The following is a 16,226-nucleotide window of genomic DNA, read 5'->3' on the forward strand; positions in this document are numbered from 1 at the left end:
CTTATGCATGTCCACATTACATATTCATCAACTTTTCTCCAATCAGCATTAAGCATTTGTCTTATTTTGCACAACTTCTGCTGTTCAGATAATTTTCATATCATGATGGTCCCATGTCACCTTGGTGGTCTTGTCTTTTCCAAGTTACCTTGGTCTTGTTTTCCCAGTAAAGGGACTTTGAGCATTAAAGTTTGTGTATTTGTTTTACTAATTAACTTTTCCTTTTACCTAAAATCTTCCAACACAACATATCAACTTTTTTCTGTCTGCAGTGACATTATTTAAGCAAATCAGCAATTCTATGTAAGAGGAGAAGAACTGGAAAGACAATACTCAGGCCAGGCAACGTTAGCCTGGGCCTTGATCCAAGTATTACTTCATTTACTCTCCATAATTATAAATTAGCGAATTATAACTAACAAACCTTTTAATCTTATCAATCAGCAATTTTAATCTCTATCTTTTAATATTGTAAATCAGTATATTTACACACTGTATAGACACACACAAGCATATTATCATGACCTTTATTTGGAGGTATTAGAAAGTGCCTTGACATCAAGGGGTCAATATTTCTTTCTCTTTTTAAAGACGGATTTTTAGGGACATTTCAATTCAAAGTCCAGCATTATGTATGTAAACTATACATAATATACATATAAAACTATACACTATATACAACTATATATACAACTATACATATAAAATATATATATTTTAAACTTGTTAGTAATCTTGCTCATTGCATTCTGAGGGGTGCTTTTTATTTTAGGACCTTAATAGCCATTATTTCACAAGAGCACCAGACTGGTTTGGCAGGAAGCGATCCTCTGTAGCTGAGAAGGCAGAGGCAGTGTTTAATTAATATTAAACACATAACAGGTATGCAGAAGAGAATCCTAGGTTAGATATACAGACAGAGACATCCCATCCAGCTGGGACAAAAGCATGACAGAAAACTGCAAAGTAAAGAGTAATCATCAAAAAATTGTTCACAATCAATAACAAGTTGCCGAGCTGGTGAGAGGACCAATTTAAATATCTGAGAGGAAAAACAAGAAAAAATACACTCAAGCACTTATAATGGCTTTGCTTTTTCTGCATCCTATGAGAAACTAAACCAGCAAAACAGGCTGTGATGTCCACTTACTTAAACTATGTAAATGTACCATTTCTTCTAAGGTACTTAAACTATGTAAATGTACCATTTCTTCATAAGCTTTCAGGGGTGAATACCCACTTCTTCAGATGCGTGGGTATTTACCTACGAAAGCTTGTGTTCCAATACGTCAGTTAATCTATAAGGTGCCACAGGACTCTTTGCCGCTTTTACAGATCCAGACTAACACGGCTACCCCTCTGATACTTGACATTTCTTCTAAGAGTTTTTGGAGAAGCAATTCATCTCCATCATCCTCATTCTCCACCGCCACCTTAAAAATACCAAGCTTATGCAGCTTTAGGATAAGTCTATTTTCCTGATTCTTGCTACACTCTTGATTTGCTATCCGAGGAAAGCAACTCCTTGTCTGATTCTTTTCCATTGTCTCATGAAAGGGGGTCAGAAGTTGATATTTTGAACCAAATAAAAGGAAAAAATAATGGCAAAATTCAGGTCTCCACGAGAAGTTTCTGGGTGATAAAGCCATAAAATGGCCAGAGCAGAAGTGCTTCACCATATTCCAAACCATAATGAAATTTAATTCAGAAAGTGGTGACATACTAGTCAAATCATTAATTTATGCAATGCGGAGCAAAAGTGAAAATAGTTAAGAATTATTAGGCGTCACTGAGGAAGGCAACAGCCGTATGGAAACCCTATGCTGAGGAGGTTACAATTTAAGCCCCAATTCTGCAATGAGACCCTTGTGTACCCAGTGCATTCAAGGGGAGCCTACACTGGGCATAGTTGTCTAGCTGTGTGAATATCATTGCAGGACCAGGGCCTAATGTTAAATATAACATGAGGACTGAAGCTACCAAATACAAGGGAGGATATGAGATGAAAAAGGATAGATTTAAAGCAACAAACTCATACGGTTGTTCTATTTTGATATGTGCATGCCTTGATGGCTCAATATAGTATATATATTAAATGTGTTTGTGTAATTATTATTATTAACTTACTTCTAGTGTGCATCTTCCAGATGGGCCATGTATCTATACGGATGTGTACTTTTCAGAAACTTCTTGAAAAGTCAGCTCAAGTATTTCCCTGTTTGATGGAAGATGAGGGGAGAAACTTTTGGCCAATAAGTCCGAGGACAGTACAATTCCTAACTATTCCTTCTTTAGCTACTCAAGATCATTCACTAGTAGTTTTCATCCTTTCAACTCAGTCCATGTAATCACGCCAGATGCACGCTGGTGTAACTGAAGGCAGAATTTGGCCCAGTGTTTTCTGTGTTGTTCTATGACTTGGCCCAGATTACAACTATTTCACAGTCTATCTTAAAAATGTGTTGTTTATAAATTGTTCTCTGACACAATATGAGTACAAGGCGGTGCAAAGCGCACAGATTAAAGTGCACAAGTACATTAAGTTGATAAGATATTAATATGTAAACACCACATTTAAATTAATAGAACTGAAAAAGAAAATGAAACTTAGATTTAAAAATAATCACAGCTGAAATTAAATCTTATAATACATTTAAAACATTTATTAAAAAAATAAACAGTGGGCAACATTAGAGTCAACATTTGCTAACAGCTAACACCCAGTTAGCTTGTACTTACGATATTTAATTCTTATTCTGTATAAAGGGAAAGGCTGTGGTAACTGTTGGCGAAAGGTAAGTTATTAATGGTGATGGCCACTGAATATATTTAATAAACTAACGAGGGGATATAATTTTGTTGTTTTAATAAAGGGAACAATTTTTTTTCTATCTTGCTTTTGCCTTTGGCTCTAAAGGAATGCAGGAAACAAGGAATATCATTCGCCTCTTACTGCTTACCATTTGTGTCTTTGCCATGAGACATTCCAATGTCTTATGACTCAGAAGGATAAAGAAGTTATTTTCTTGCATAGGAATACACCATGACACTAAAGCTGCCTTGTATGTAGACAGTCGTCTGGATCTATTTCTACGATTAATTTAAAACTGATGTTTCAAATAATGTATTTCTGCATACTTGCTCTAGTAATAGCCTCAGGCAGATTTCTCAGTCTCCAAAATGTGGATATTCTTGAGACCTATGGCTGTTTTTTAATTCTTTTTTAAAAGCCTTGATTCAGCTAAAATAGCTGTTAAAATCCATGGATACACAGTAGTTTGGTTTGTGCTCATGAGAAAACAAAAGTTGTGCAATTTAAGCATCAGGTCTGCCTTTTCACACGTATTTATGGTTTTGCCCAGCCACTGTTGGATGGCTATACTCCTACTGCAGCAAAAAATAGAAAACAAAAAAGGTTTCAGAGTAACAGCCGTGTTAGTCTGTATTCGCAAAAAGAAAAGGAGTACTTGTGGCACCTTAGAGACTAACCAATTTATTTGAGCATAAGCTTTCGTGAGCTACAGCTCACTTCATCGGATGCATACTGTGGAAAGTGTAGGAGATCTTTTTATACACACAAAGCATGAAAAAATACCTCCCCCCACCCCACTCTCCTGCTGGTAATAGCTTATCTAAAGTGATCACTCTCCTTACAATGTGTATGATAATCAAGGTGGGCCATTTCCAGCACAAATCCAGGGTTTAACAAGAACGTCTGGGGGGGGTCACTTTAGATAAGCTATTACCAGCAGGAGAGTGGGGTGGGAGGAGGTATTTTTTCATGCTTTGTGTGTATAAAAAGATCTTCTACACTTTCCACAGTATGCATCCGATGAAGTGAGCTGTAGCTCCCGAAAGCTCATGCTCAAATAAATTGGTTAGTCTCTAAGGTGCCACAAGTACTCCTTTTCTTTTTGCGAATACAGACTAACACGGCTGTTACTCTGAAACCTGTCATTATGCAAGGCACTGCATTTAGCCGTATGGAGTGGAAATCTATCAACTGAATGAAAAAACTTATACAGATACAGACAGACATCATCTTCCTTTCCAAATGCAAACAGATGGACATCATACCAAAAGGACTGAAGGTAAAAAATCCATTACAATTGACATACCACACAGACTATGCTGACAGCTTGTGCCACACGCTCTCAAAGAAACTGCGGAATCACCTGATTAACATCCTTTGCAGCAAACAGGGAAAGATTAAGAATGAGCTCTCAAAAATGGATACTCTCATAAAAAAACAACCTTCCACACAAACTTCCTCGTGGCTGGACTTTACTAAAACTAGACAAGCCATTTACAACACACACTTTGCTTCTCTACAAAAGAAAAAGGACACTAAACTTTCTAAACTACTACTACATGCCACAAGGGGCCACAGCAATGGTTCCCTCAACCCACCCAGCAATGTTGTTAACCTATCCAACTATACTCTCAGCCCAGCAGAAGCAGCTGTCCTATCTCAGGGCCTCTCCTTCTGCCCCTCCAGCCCCACGAACATGATACAGTTCTGTGGTGACCTAGAATCCTATTTTCGACATCTCCAACTCAAGGAATATTTCCAACATACCTCTGAACAACATACTAATCCACAGAGACCTCCCTACCAACACTACAAAAAGAAGGATTCTAGGTGGACTCCTCCTGAAGGTCGAAACAGCAGACTGGACTTCTACACAGAGTGCTTCCGCCGACATGCACGGGCTGAAATTGTGGAAAAGCAGCATCACTTGCCCCATAACCTCAGCCGTGCGGAACACAATGCCATCCACAGCCTCAGAAACAACTCTGACATCATAATCAAAAAGGCTGACAAGGGAGGTGCTGTTGTCATCATGAATAGGTCGGAATATGAACAAGAGGCTGCTCGGCAGCTCTCCAACACCACTTTCTACAAGCCATTACCCTCTGATCCCACTGAGAGTTACCAAAAGAAACTACAGCATTTGCTCAAGAAACTCCCTGAAAAAGCACAGGATCAAATCCACACAGACACACCCCTGGAATCCCGACCTGCGATATTCTATCTACTGCCCAAGATCCATAAACCTGGAAATCCTGGGTGCCCCATCATCTCAGGCATTGGCACCCTGACAGCAGGATTGTCTGGCTATGTAGACTCCCTCCTCAGGCCCTACGCTACCAGCACTCCCAGCTACCTTTGAGACACCACTGACTTCCTGAGGAAACTACAATCCATCGGTGATCTTCCTGATAACACCATCCTGGTCACTATGGATGTAGAAGCCCTCTACACCAACATTCCACACAAAGATGGACTACAAGCCGTCAAGAACACTATCCCCGATAATGTCACGGCTAACCTGGTGGCTGAACTTTGTGACTTTGTCCTTACCCATAACTATTTTACATTTGGGGACAATGTATACCTTCAGATCAGCGGCACTGCTATAGGTACCTGCATGGCCCCACAGTATGCCAACATTTTTATGGCTGACTTAGAACAACGCTTCCTCAGCTCTCGTCCCCTAATGCCCCTACTCTACTTGCGCTATATTGATGACATCTTCATCATCTGGACCCATGGAAAAGAAGCCCTTGAGGAATTCCACCATGATTTCAACAATTTCCATCCCACCATCAACCTCAGCCTGGTCCAGTCCACACAAGAGATCCACTTCCTAGACACTACAGTGCTAATAAACAATGGTCACATAAACACCACCCTATACCAGAAACCTACTGACCGCTATTCCTACCTACATGCCTCCAGCTTTCACCCTGACCACACCATACGATCCATCGTCTACAGCCAAGCTCTGCGATACGACCGCATTTCCTCCAACCCCTCAGACAGAGACAAACACCTACAAGATCTCTATCAAGCATTCTTACAACTACAATACCCACCTGTGGAAGTGAAGAAACAGATTGATAGAGCCAGAAGAGTTCCCAGAAGTCACCTACTACAGGACAGGCCTAACAAAGAAAATAACAGAACGCCACTAGCCGTCACCTTCAGCCCCCAACTAAAACCCCTCCAACGCATTATTAAGGACCTACAACCTATCCTGAAGGATGACCCAACACTCTCACAAATCTTGGGAGACAGGCCAGTCCTTGCCTACAGACAGCCCCCCAACCTGATGCAAATACTCACCAGCAACCACATACCGCAGAACAGAACCACTAACCCAGGAACCTATCCTTGCAACAAAGCCCGTTGCCAACTGTGCCCACATATCTATTCAGGGGACACCATCACAGGGCCTAATAACATCAGCCACACTATCAGAGGCTCGTTCACCTGCACATCCACCAATGTGATATATGCCATCATGTGCCAGCAATGCCCCTCTGCCATGTACATTGGTCAAACTGGACAGTCTCTACGTAAAAGAATAAATGGACACAAATCAGATGTCAAGAATTATAACATTCATAAACCAGTCGGAGAACACTTCAATCTCTCTGGTCACGCGATTACAGACATGAAAGTTGCAATATTACAACAAAAAAACTTCACATCCAGACTCCAGCGAGAAACTATTGAATTGGAATTCATTTGCAAATTGGATACAATTAACTTAGGCTTGAATAGAGACTGGGAGTGGCTAAGTCATTATGCAAGGTAACCTATTTCCCCTTGTTTTTTCCTACCCCCCCCCCCAGACGTTCTTGTTAAACCCTGGATAAGCTAAGGAGAGTGGGTTTGTGTGTGTGGGGGGGAGAGGTATTTTTTCATGCTTTGTGTGTATAAAAAGATCTTCTACACTTTCCACAGTATGCATCCGATGAAGTGAGCTGTAGCTCACGAAAGCTCATGCTCAAATAAATTGGTTAGTCTCTAAGGTGCCACAAGTACTCCTTTTCTTAAAACAAAAAAGATTAATCATTCAAAGTTAAACTGTCTGAGGGTAAAGCTAGAGCACATTTTGGTAAATGCTTGAGATTTATTACCTCTAGAGAAGCTTTCCTGTGACCCGTCTTTCCTTGCTCCTTTGCTCTTTACAGACCATTTTATTTTCTTCCACCCAGTGGTGGCTGGGGACCAAAAAGAAATGTGGGACTGGTGCTCACATATAGATCCACCCACCTGCTTTCCAGTGGGAAAAAAAGAGTGTTTTGGCTAAATAAAATTGGCCAGCCAGCTAATCAACCCTCTTTGGGGCTCTTCCCACCTCACAAAAAGAGCATGCTGTACCCACAACAGTGTCCCTTCTGGAAATGCCCCCATCTGCTCTGCTCCCCACTTCCACCAAAAAAGCTGGCAGCTCTAGCTTGAGAGTGACAGGTGCCCTTTTACCCCTTCCATCAGGTCGAAGCCCCTTCCGCCCCTACACTAGGTCACCACACGCACCCTCCCTCTGACTTAGTCATCAGACAATGTGGCTCTGTTTTCTCTCATACACACACCACACAGGCACATAGAAAGCAGAGAGTGAATTTAATTTTTTCAATAAGGAAATTAAATGGTTTAGCTCTCCAGCTGTACCTAATACAGGTTGCACCATAAAGAGAAATGCTTTTGGAAAATAAAAAGTTTATAAATAACTTGCTTATTTTTCCTAAGTCACTGGAATAGGAATTAGTATTAAATAACTGAAAAAATAATAATACAATCTTGAAACACTGGGGAAGTTTACAGGTGACTCAATGGTGAGATAGGAATACATACTGTCTCTATTTTATTGCTCAAATAAACTAAAAGTTAGCTTACACTTTATGTTACATAAAGCAAGAATTATTGCATAAGCGAAACAATGCCTATCCGCCACTTTTGTTGTAGAGTAAAACCCATTGTTTCATGTTCTCTACGTATATAAAGCTCCCCACTGTATTTTCCACTGAATGCATCCGATGAAGTGAGCTGTAGGTCACGAAAGCTAATGCTCAAATAAATTTGTTAGTCTCTAAGGTGCCACAAGTCCTCCTTTTCTTTTTGCGGATACAGACCGCATGGCTGCTACTCTGAAACCTATAGGTACAAGTGATCCCTTTTACCTTTCTAAACCCAGACTCCCTACGGCCCTCCTACTCTAACTACATCAGGTGCCCCGAGTGCTCTAAATGAGCATGGTGCTGGCTTTCAATGGGCTCAGTTTATAGCTGTTCACAGCAACCTGTCATGAACGGCTTGTATTATTAAGTAAACTGCTCTCACTGAACTCAGTGTTATACATCTCCTTGATTTGAATGGTGCAGGATCAGACCCTGTGATTCTATGAATTGGATTATGAGATTTTTTGGCAATCCTGTGATATAGTTAATAGCTATTGAATATGCAGAGAATCCCTGTACCACATCTGGCAGAGTGTGCCTGCATGCACAAAGCCACAGACAAGCACCACCCTCCTTCAGTATTTGCATACCTTTAACTCTTATCAAAATCTATGGGAATTTCTCTTATGAAAAAAAAAAAACCCTGAAAAACTGGGCAAAAATATATATACATGTACTTAATAAAGTAATTCAAAACCACACCACCATGATGATCAGCCATCAACAGTAATGAAACGATATAGGATCATGTAGGACAGTGGGTATGATGATCTGAGTGTTGGATGACTACTTCCATCAAAAAGAAAAGGAGGACTTGTGGCACCTTAGAGACTAACAAATTTATTTGAGCATAAGCTCTCGTGAGCTACAGCTCCTTTTCTTTTTGCAGATGCAGACTAACACGGCTGCTACTCTGAATACTTCCATCAAGTTACCTCTTCCAGTTGATAGTATTAGGCTTTCAGAAATAGTTTATTATCCCAAAATGGTTAGATAGTCTGATGGTCTCTCAGACTTGCTTAGAACAATACAACACACACTGAACAACTGAACACAAAAAATAATTTAAAAAGTATTTATTTTCTATTTTTTCTGGTATGTTCCTTTACAAAAAGAAAACAAACAACAAAAACCCGAAACAAAACAGAGATAAAATTTTATTAGTGGTACATTAATGATCTTAAACAACTATGTGACTTATGTTTGTCACACATACATAATCACAAACAGCCACAAAAACATAATTAAAATGAAATAAATAATTTGAATGGTTTCATCTTCATTTTTAAATCTTTAATATTTAGAAATATATAGCAATTTCTGTTACATTTGTTCAGTCATTTCTTTTCATAAGAAATTAAAACTCATGAGATATACTGCAAATGTGCGAAGGGATAAGAATAATTCAAAAATAGCATTTTTGGAGGTGTGGGAAAATGAGATTGCTAATGAAAATCAATTTATTTATTCTATATCCAGATTGTGCACCTTTTTCAACAAGAGTCATTTCTTCAACTAATATACATATTATTACTTTAAATGTATATTCTTAGCATGTGAAGTGTTTAAAAGATAATATTTTATGCCTTCATGCTTGCTTTGGTAAGTTGTGCCCAATGGATATATTTTTTCTTAATATATATTACACTGGCTGGGATTTTTATTTGGAAGGTGTTGAAGCTGGAGGTCATACATATTTCTCAGAAGTGACAATTGATTATATTATCTGAAAGAGAATGGTTAGATTATACCTTGGCCCAGTCTATTTTTATCTAGATTATGATACAGGGAAGTTCTGTAATAATATACAGAATCCAAATAGAAAATATTTTTATTCCCTTGAGTAAAAGGTGATAGCTAAGATGAGTTGAGTGGTTGCTAGCATTTGCCACCAATTACAGCACTATAATGCAGATAGCACAGTATTTTCCAGTGCTCTCAACAGAAGACAACTGCCACATCTCAGATACCACTGCTAGAAAATGGTGACTTTTTAATGGAAACTTGTACACAAAATTTAGTTGAAATTATAGGCCTTGATTCAGAAATGCACTGAATAGCATGCTTAAGACCATTCCTAATCAGGAAAGCACTTATGCACATACTTAGCTTTAATCACTTTGGTCTTAAAGTTAATCACAGGCGTAAGCACCCTCCCAGAACAGGGATGCTTTTCTAAATCAGGACCATACTCCTTATTAAGGACACATACTGTCCCCTCCTCCACAGGTACAGCGAGTTCTGTGTGTAGCTGAAGTAGTATAGCTCTTCCGCATGACAGGGATAGAAGGCTGCACAGGGGCTCTGCATGCATGCAGTGCTTCTGGGTGGGGTATGTTTATAGCAGGGCAATGGCTGGGTAGAGCAGCATTCCTCATTGCTCCTCAGGTTTTTCACCTTGTGTAAAGGGAAAGGGGCCCATATTAGGCTCAAACATTGGCTGTACTGGGATTCCACCATCACTCTGCAACTCGAAGCCAGTGAAATGTACAATATAATGTACCGTGGTCACTATTAATTCATCAGCATTTGCCAAATGATTCCATGGAGTCAGCACACAGTTGCCCGAATTAATTCCTATTTTTAAACACAGGAAAAGTTATGGTATCGTAGATACCATTGTATGGTAAGTGTTGGATGCTGCCTTTATAATGGCATCCACTGTACATTCACATGATCTTATGCCTCTTTGTCAGTTTATTGGACACAAGATACATCTTAAGGCATTGAAGGAATTAGCATCATTTGTTTAAAACAATATGCTGTAGATGGCCAGGGTATGTCGACAGTGCAATTAGGTGGTGTGAAGGCAGCATGTATAGACATACCTGAGCCAGCTTTGTTCTAGCTACACAGGAGGTAGCATAACCATAGGAGTGAAGACAAGGCAGCATGGTGGTACCTGCTTGAATACATTCCCAGGGTTCTGGGTGGGGGGGGTAGGCCATGCAGCCTCCCATGGTGCTTTGGCTTCACTGCTATTGTTATTCAAGCTAGCTTTGATCTAGCTAGATCAAAGCCAGCTCGGGTATGGCTACTCATGCCGCCATTATACCATCTGATTGCAAGGCAGACATACCCTTAGTTAAGGGAGCTGACACTTTTGTTCCGATCACAATGAAGCCAAAGGGATTTTGACATTTACTTCATTGGGAGCAGAATCAGGCATTAAGACCCCAATCCTGCAAAGGCTTACTCATATGTTTAACTTTATGCACTGTGAGAAGTCCTACTGAAGTCAAGTTAAGCATGTGTAAGTCAGGGCCTAATTTGGTGAGAAAGTGTTTTGGTGTCTAACTCTAAATGATATAGATACAGTATATTATAATTTTACAGAATGAGGCTCACCGTATTCCTAAGAATTCTGGTTTGAGTCGTCCAAACTGAAAGCTAGGGGCTGGGTTTTCAAAGCGCTGAGCGCCCATAGTTGGGGCCCTATTTTCAAAAGATCTCAGTCAGCTGAGTACTAAATTTTTTAAAAAATCTGGTCCTAGATTTGTAAATAGATTTAGGAAAGTGAAACATATAATTTCTTCACTGGTGAAATACAGAACATTGTATCATCAGAATCTACAATACTTTTATAACAGAATTACATCTATATTATACCCATGAAACATACCAGCCTCTGGTTAACTCTGTGAAGTTCAGCTCAATCTAAAATTTTCCATCATGACTCAAATCAAGTATTTTAATCTACAATTAACAGTTGTATATCTTATAAGATAGACAAGTTACATTTTGTGTAAAGAAATATTTTGATCAAACTAATTCCAACGGTCAATGCCATAGCTAGTACAACTCACATATTATTCCAAGAGTTTGTTTTTTTGTTTGTTTTGGTAACAGAAAGATTGGTATCAGTTGTAACACAGCCTTTTCCCAGAAAATGATAGTTTCATTACTTGTATTCAGTTTTTATAGTTGCTTGGATGCACAGAATTATAAACTTTTTAATACATCCAATTGTTTGACTGTAATATTTCCTGTGTTAATACTACTATACATACATTTTGGGGTTGAACACATGTCCATGAAGTGATTAAAATGGGAGACTCATAAATGTATCCAAGAGAAGTTAATGGCCCTCAAACATTTTTATAACATATTTCACATTTCTCATGACTTTTATAGGCTGTGTAATATATACTTTGAAATTTGCCTCCCTTGGTCCCAATGTTGACTTTCCAATTACCAGTTACCCCTCTCTAGGATGAACAACCTGGCAGGCATATCCATCGCTGAATAAATTGGGAAAAGATTTATTTCTTTGACACTAGTATGGAATGGTGGGGTAATACATGCCAGTCCCAGGACACAAGAAAGACAAGGATATCTCGGTCATTGGACCAACTTCTCCCAATAAAGGATATTACCCCATTCACCTTGTGTCATTAGTATGCAAGCATTCTTGTATTTGTATACCAAGACAGAAATGCAGTCAGTGCTAATGTTATGACTTCAGCTTTTTGAAATTAAAAATACTGATGAATCCCATAAGTCGGTTTAGATCTTCCAAACCAAGGAAAAATTCTGCTTTCCAATTTTCACTGCAGCATCTGTTAAATATTCTATGCTTGTTACATGTGCAAAACTCCCACTGGTGATAATGGCAGTTCTATATACAGATTATGTGACAAATCTCCAGTGTAGCTTGGAAGGGGGGATTTTGCCTCAAACATTTCACTGATCCTTTTCAGCACTATGTAGAATGTGTTTGATTTCAAATCACATTCTGTCATATGAAACTCTTCAAATCTTAGTGCTTTCACATGGAATGCTATCAGTTATGTTTCATATATGGTACTATATTCAGAGTTTTATATGAATTTAAAGAAAACCTCGTAAATTGTGTTGGGCCAAAGTCTGCTCTCAATTCCAGTAGTAGAATTCTGTGTATAATGTGTACTGGTGTAAACTGAGGACAGACTTTAGCTCTATATATGTTGATTGATTTTTAGTTCTGGTATCACCAACAATCTATTTATCTAGGTATTTATTTACACCACCACTGCAATAGCTGAGAGCCATAATAATGATTTTTTAAAAGGGGGGGGGGCAGTAAAACTATTCTTAAAACAAAACTTGTCTCCTGTTTTTAAAATTTTCATTGTTGCATTATAATGTTTCCACTTGATGCTTTCTTGACAGGAAAAGAAGCCCAATTACTATGCTTAACCCCTGAGATGGTGACAGTTTTTCAGATTCAAAACATCTGGAGTTCATGTTATCTAAGGGTCAAATCCTGGGTCCCACTGAAGTCCATAAGAATTGTTCATAGGTTTCAACATGGACAGAATTTGTTCTTCAATGTATTGAGTATTTATACACACACAATAGTTATTAAAAAATCATTGTTTGCCAACAAGTAGCTGAGATACCACAGTATGGTAGTATGAGAAATAACCATTCTAACTAGGTAAAATGTGCTGGCAGTTTTTTTAATGGGGCAATCACTGTAACTGTACTTAATGTTCTGTGAGTCAGGCCCTACTGTGAGTCTAATGGGCAGACTTTCAAAAAGGTGGGGTCCCTCTTATGTGGGTAAAGCCAAGTGTTGGTGATAAAAATCACACACACATAGAGAAGCAAGCAATCAGGTATGTCCCAAAAATTCATTTTGAATTGTGCCCCTTCTAAAAAAAAAAAGTTCCTCTAAATGTATGTATGAAGATAAAAGAATTATACATTACCTGGAACACTGATGGATTTAACCTGTCTGGCACATAAGGCAGAGCTTTAAAAAGTGTGTCCATAACTCTCACCTGATATGTACGTTTCTAGCTGATAGAACGCATGGAGGAGTTAGACTGATCCTGCAATTTATGACACATAGATGGATCCCAGCATATGTGCAAGGGTCTGCCCATACATTCTAAATGGAAGGACTGGGACCTACATGTAGAATTGTTACTTTATATTCATACTAAAGTATTCAAGTTTTTTGTTTTTAAATGGCTGAATCCTTTTCCAAACTTGGGAACTTTTCCTTTTCCTCCCCCTAACTTCCACCCCAACATAGTCCAGAAATAACAAGAAACAACAGAATAATGATTAGTATTTAAAACATTGTACATAAGCTACAGCTGCAGCAGGCTATATATATATATATATTTTTTTTTTTGCAATAAAATTTGTATGTGTTACTGTAGGTGTATAAATATTTGATTCTTTTGCGTTATGGGGTCATGTTTTTTAAAAAAAGACCCTCAATTTACTAGGTTTCAGCTACATCACACTCATATGCCCAACATTTGATCATGTTCGGAGATATATCTGCTAGTTCAAAATTAAAGTCATTTCCAAAAATGGTATTCAAGTAATGTATCTTTGGATGCATGGAGAGTAGTTCCAAATTTACTCTTTGAGTTTTACATTCATCATGAAGTGAGGCTCTTCGAATAATATATACAATGTGTAGTCCTGGGTTACATCATATTTTAAATATAGAAAGCTATTGTATATTATGTCAATTATTCTAGCTTTGCAGTTTATTTAATTTGTTCCTATCTTAAACTAAATAAATACATAAATAAAAAGGAATAATGCTGTTTAACTGATAAGAATTCAAGGTGTGGAATCATATTTCTAGTGTTACTGCTAGTGCTTGTTTCATTAAGAGCCTGAGTGGAGCAGAGTTCTTGCCTCCTTGCTTGTGAGATGAAATCAACATTACATACTGAAACAATCCGCCAGATGTACGTCTGAAACAAAATTCAATACTTAGGTTTTGTGTACAAATACCGTTAGCTTACAAGACCTCCTTCCCTTTAAAACAGGAGAATGAACAAAGCAACTGTTGTACCAGATCTGTCTCTAACTTGTAGTTAATTTATAATTGAAATCAAATTCATATCCCACCTATTTTGACTTGAAGAGGGTCCTGTGTCTGTAAAAGTTTCTCCATTATATTTGTCTTTATGTGCTAGACCAATATGGCTATAACTTTATCATTACTATTAGAACAGAATGACAACAAACTAAACAACAATAGCAGGTTTCCATATAGGAAAACAGTATGAATTTACAAGAGTGTTTAAAGTGCTTTCTTCTTTGCGGAGATACTTACACAAATGCCCTTTCATGCTTATCTCCTTGTTGTCACAAACGATATGCCTCTTGCTTGCTGTTGTGTCATTTATACTATTATGATATTGCCCTACGTTCATACTCAGAGCTTTGTATGTTGTCATATAAAAACATCTGAAAACAAGTAAATGACAATTCTAGTTGTGTATTATTACAGACAGCTGAAAATTTTATTAAATACTTAAGTGCTTCACTGTGTCATTTTCCCCCTTTTGCCTCCAGTGTTGCTTAAAGCACTATGTAAGTACAAATAGATCATACTAAAAGCATATCCATCCTATTCCAGGGTTTCAGCTAGGATTATTTACTGGAGTTGCAGAACAGAGATGAATGTATGATCCCATGTGACCATTTTTCTGCTGAAACTGAGGCATGGCTTGCCTCTTGGATTGGTTTCCATGTTCGCAGTTCCCCAAAGGTCTAAATTTGATTATATTTATACATTGTTATGTACTGTTGGTAAGTGGCAGTGCTGAAATGCAAGATGTCAAGTAGTATACTTTAATTTGCCAGTACCAGAAGTTGTGGCAACAGCAGATGTGGCAGCTTGACTGCCTACATACAATGGGTCCAAACAAGCCACTTTGGCAGCGAAGAATGAGTGGATGCAGTGAAGGACTGCAAACAGATTGGAAAATTCCAACTCCTGAAAGTGAAAGCAAAGAGATTAAACATAAGAAGCAAAACAATACATCACAAAGGCACCCCCCGTTACTGAGCTTACATAAGTGGTCTTAATTGTATGACAGAAGGTTACTAACATGGCTGGCTTTCTTTTTCATGGTGGGAAGTTGAACACTGAACTTGCTCCATGCATAAAGAATTGTGCATTGTGGCAAATATGGTTGAATTTCTGAGTTGAATACATTCAAAATTCCCACTGAAATATAAAAGTCCATCTAGTTCAGTGTCAACTAAAGGAGAAAAAGAGAACACTTTGATGGCTTATTCTTTTTTCCACATTGCCAAGCAATATATAGGGTCCGTTTACAGACCGTTTATTTGATCACTCTGGACGGTATTTCTAGGGTGTCTAGAATAGATTTTTTTAAGAATGCTGAGAATATTGTAGAGTCAACAAAAATTGCCAGATCCCCCCAAAGTGACTGTATCTCTCATATTTTTAAGACTGTAATTTTCTCCTGTCCATGAGGTTGAGGGATAGATAACTTATCTGGATAATTTTGCCTTGTGTAATTCAATGAAACATTTACAACCTTGTGCCAAATGCTGAAACAGCCTGAAAGTAGAAACCCCAGCTCAGGGGATTGTGCAGTGATGTAATAAATGGGTGGGTCTTCATTAATCTCTGTTAAAATCTGAGCAGATAAAATCTGGCCATGCTCAGAAGTGAATTTTTAATTGCTCCAGAGTTCTTTCTCAAC

At 38.3% G+C, this 16,226-nt stretch overlaps 1 protein-coding gene across 3 annotated transcripts in view; it reads right to left on the reverse strand.

The window, feature by feature from the left end:
- Window positions 1-8,888: 8,888 nt before the first annotated feature.
- SNTG1 (syntrophin gamma 1) overlaps window positions 8,889-16,226 on the reverse strand; it is an 814,219-nt gene continuing 806,881 nt past the window's right edge. For all 3 annotated transcript variants that reach the window (XM_074944402.1, XM_074944401.1, XM_074944403.1), the window contains one exon: window positions 8,889-15,487. In XM_074944402.1, the coding sequence (XP_074800503.1) occupies window positions 15,329-15,487 (159 nt within the window). In that variant the 3' untranslated portion in view covers window positions 8,889-15,328. The remainder of the gene's footprint in view (window positions 15,488-16,226) is intronic.

Source organism: Natator depressus, chromosome 2 (assembly GCF_965152275.1).
Source record: "Natator depressus isolate rNatDep1 chromosome 2, rNatDep2.hap1, whole genome shotgun sequence".
Lineage (NCBI taxonomy): Eukaryota > Metazoa > Chordata > Testudines > Cheloniidae > Natator > Natator depressus.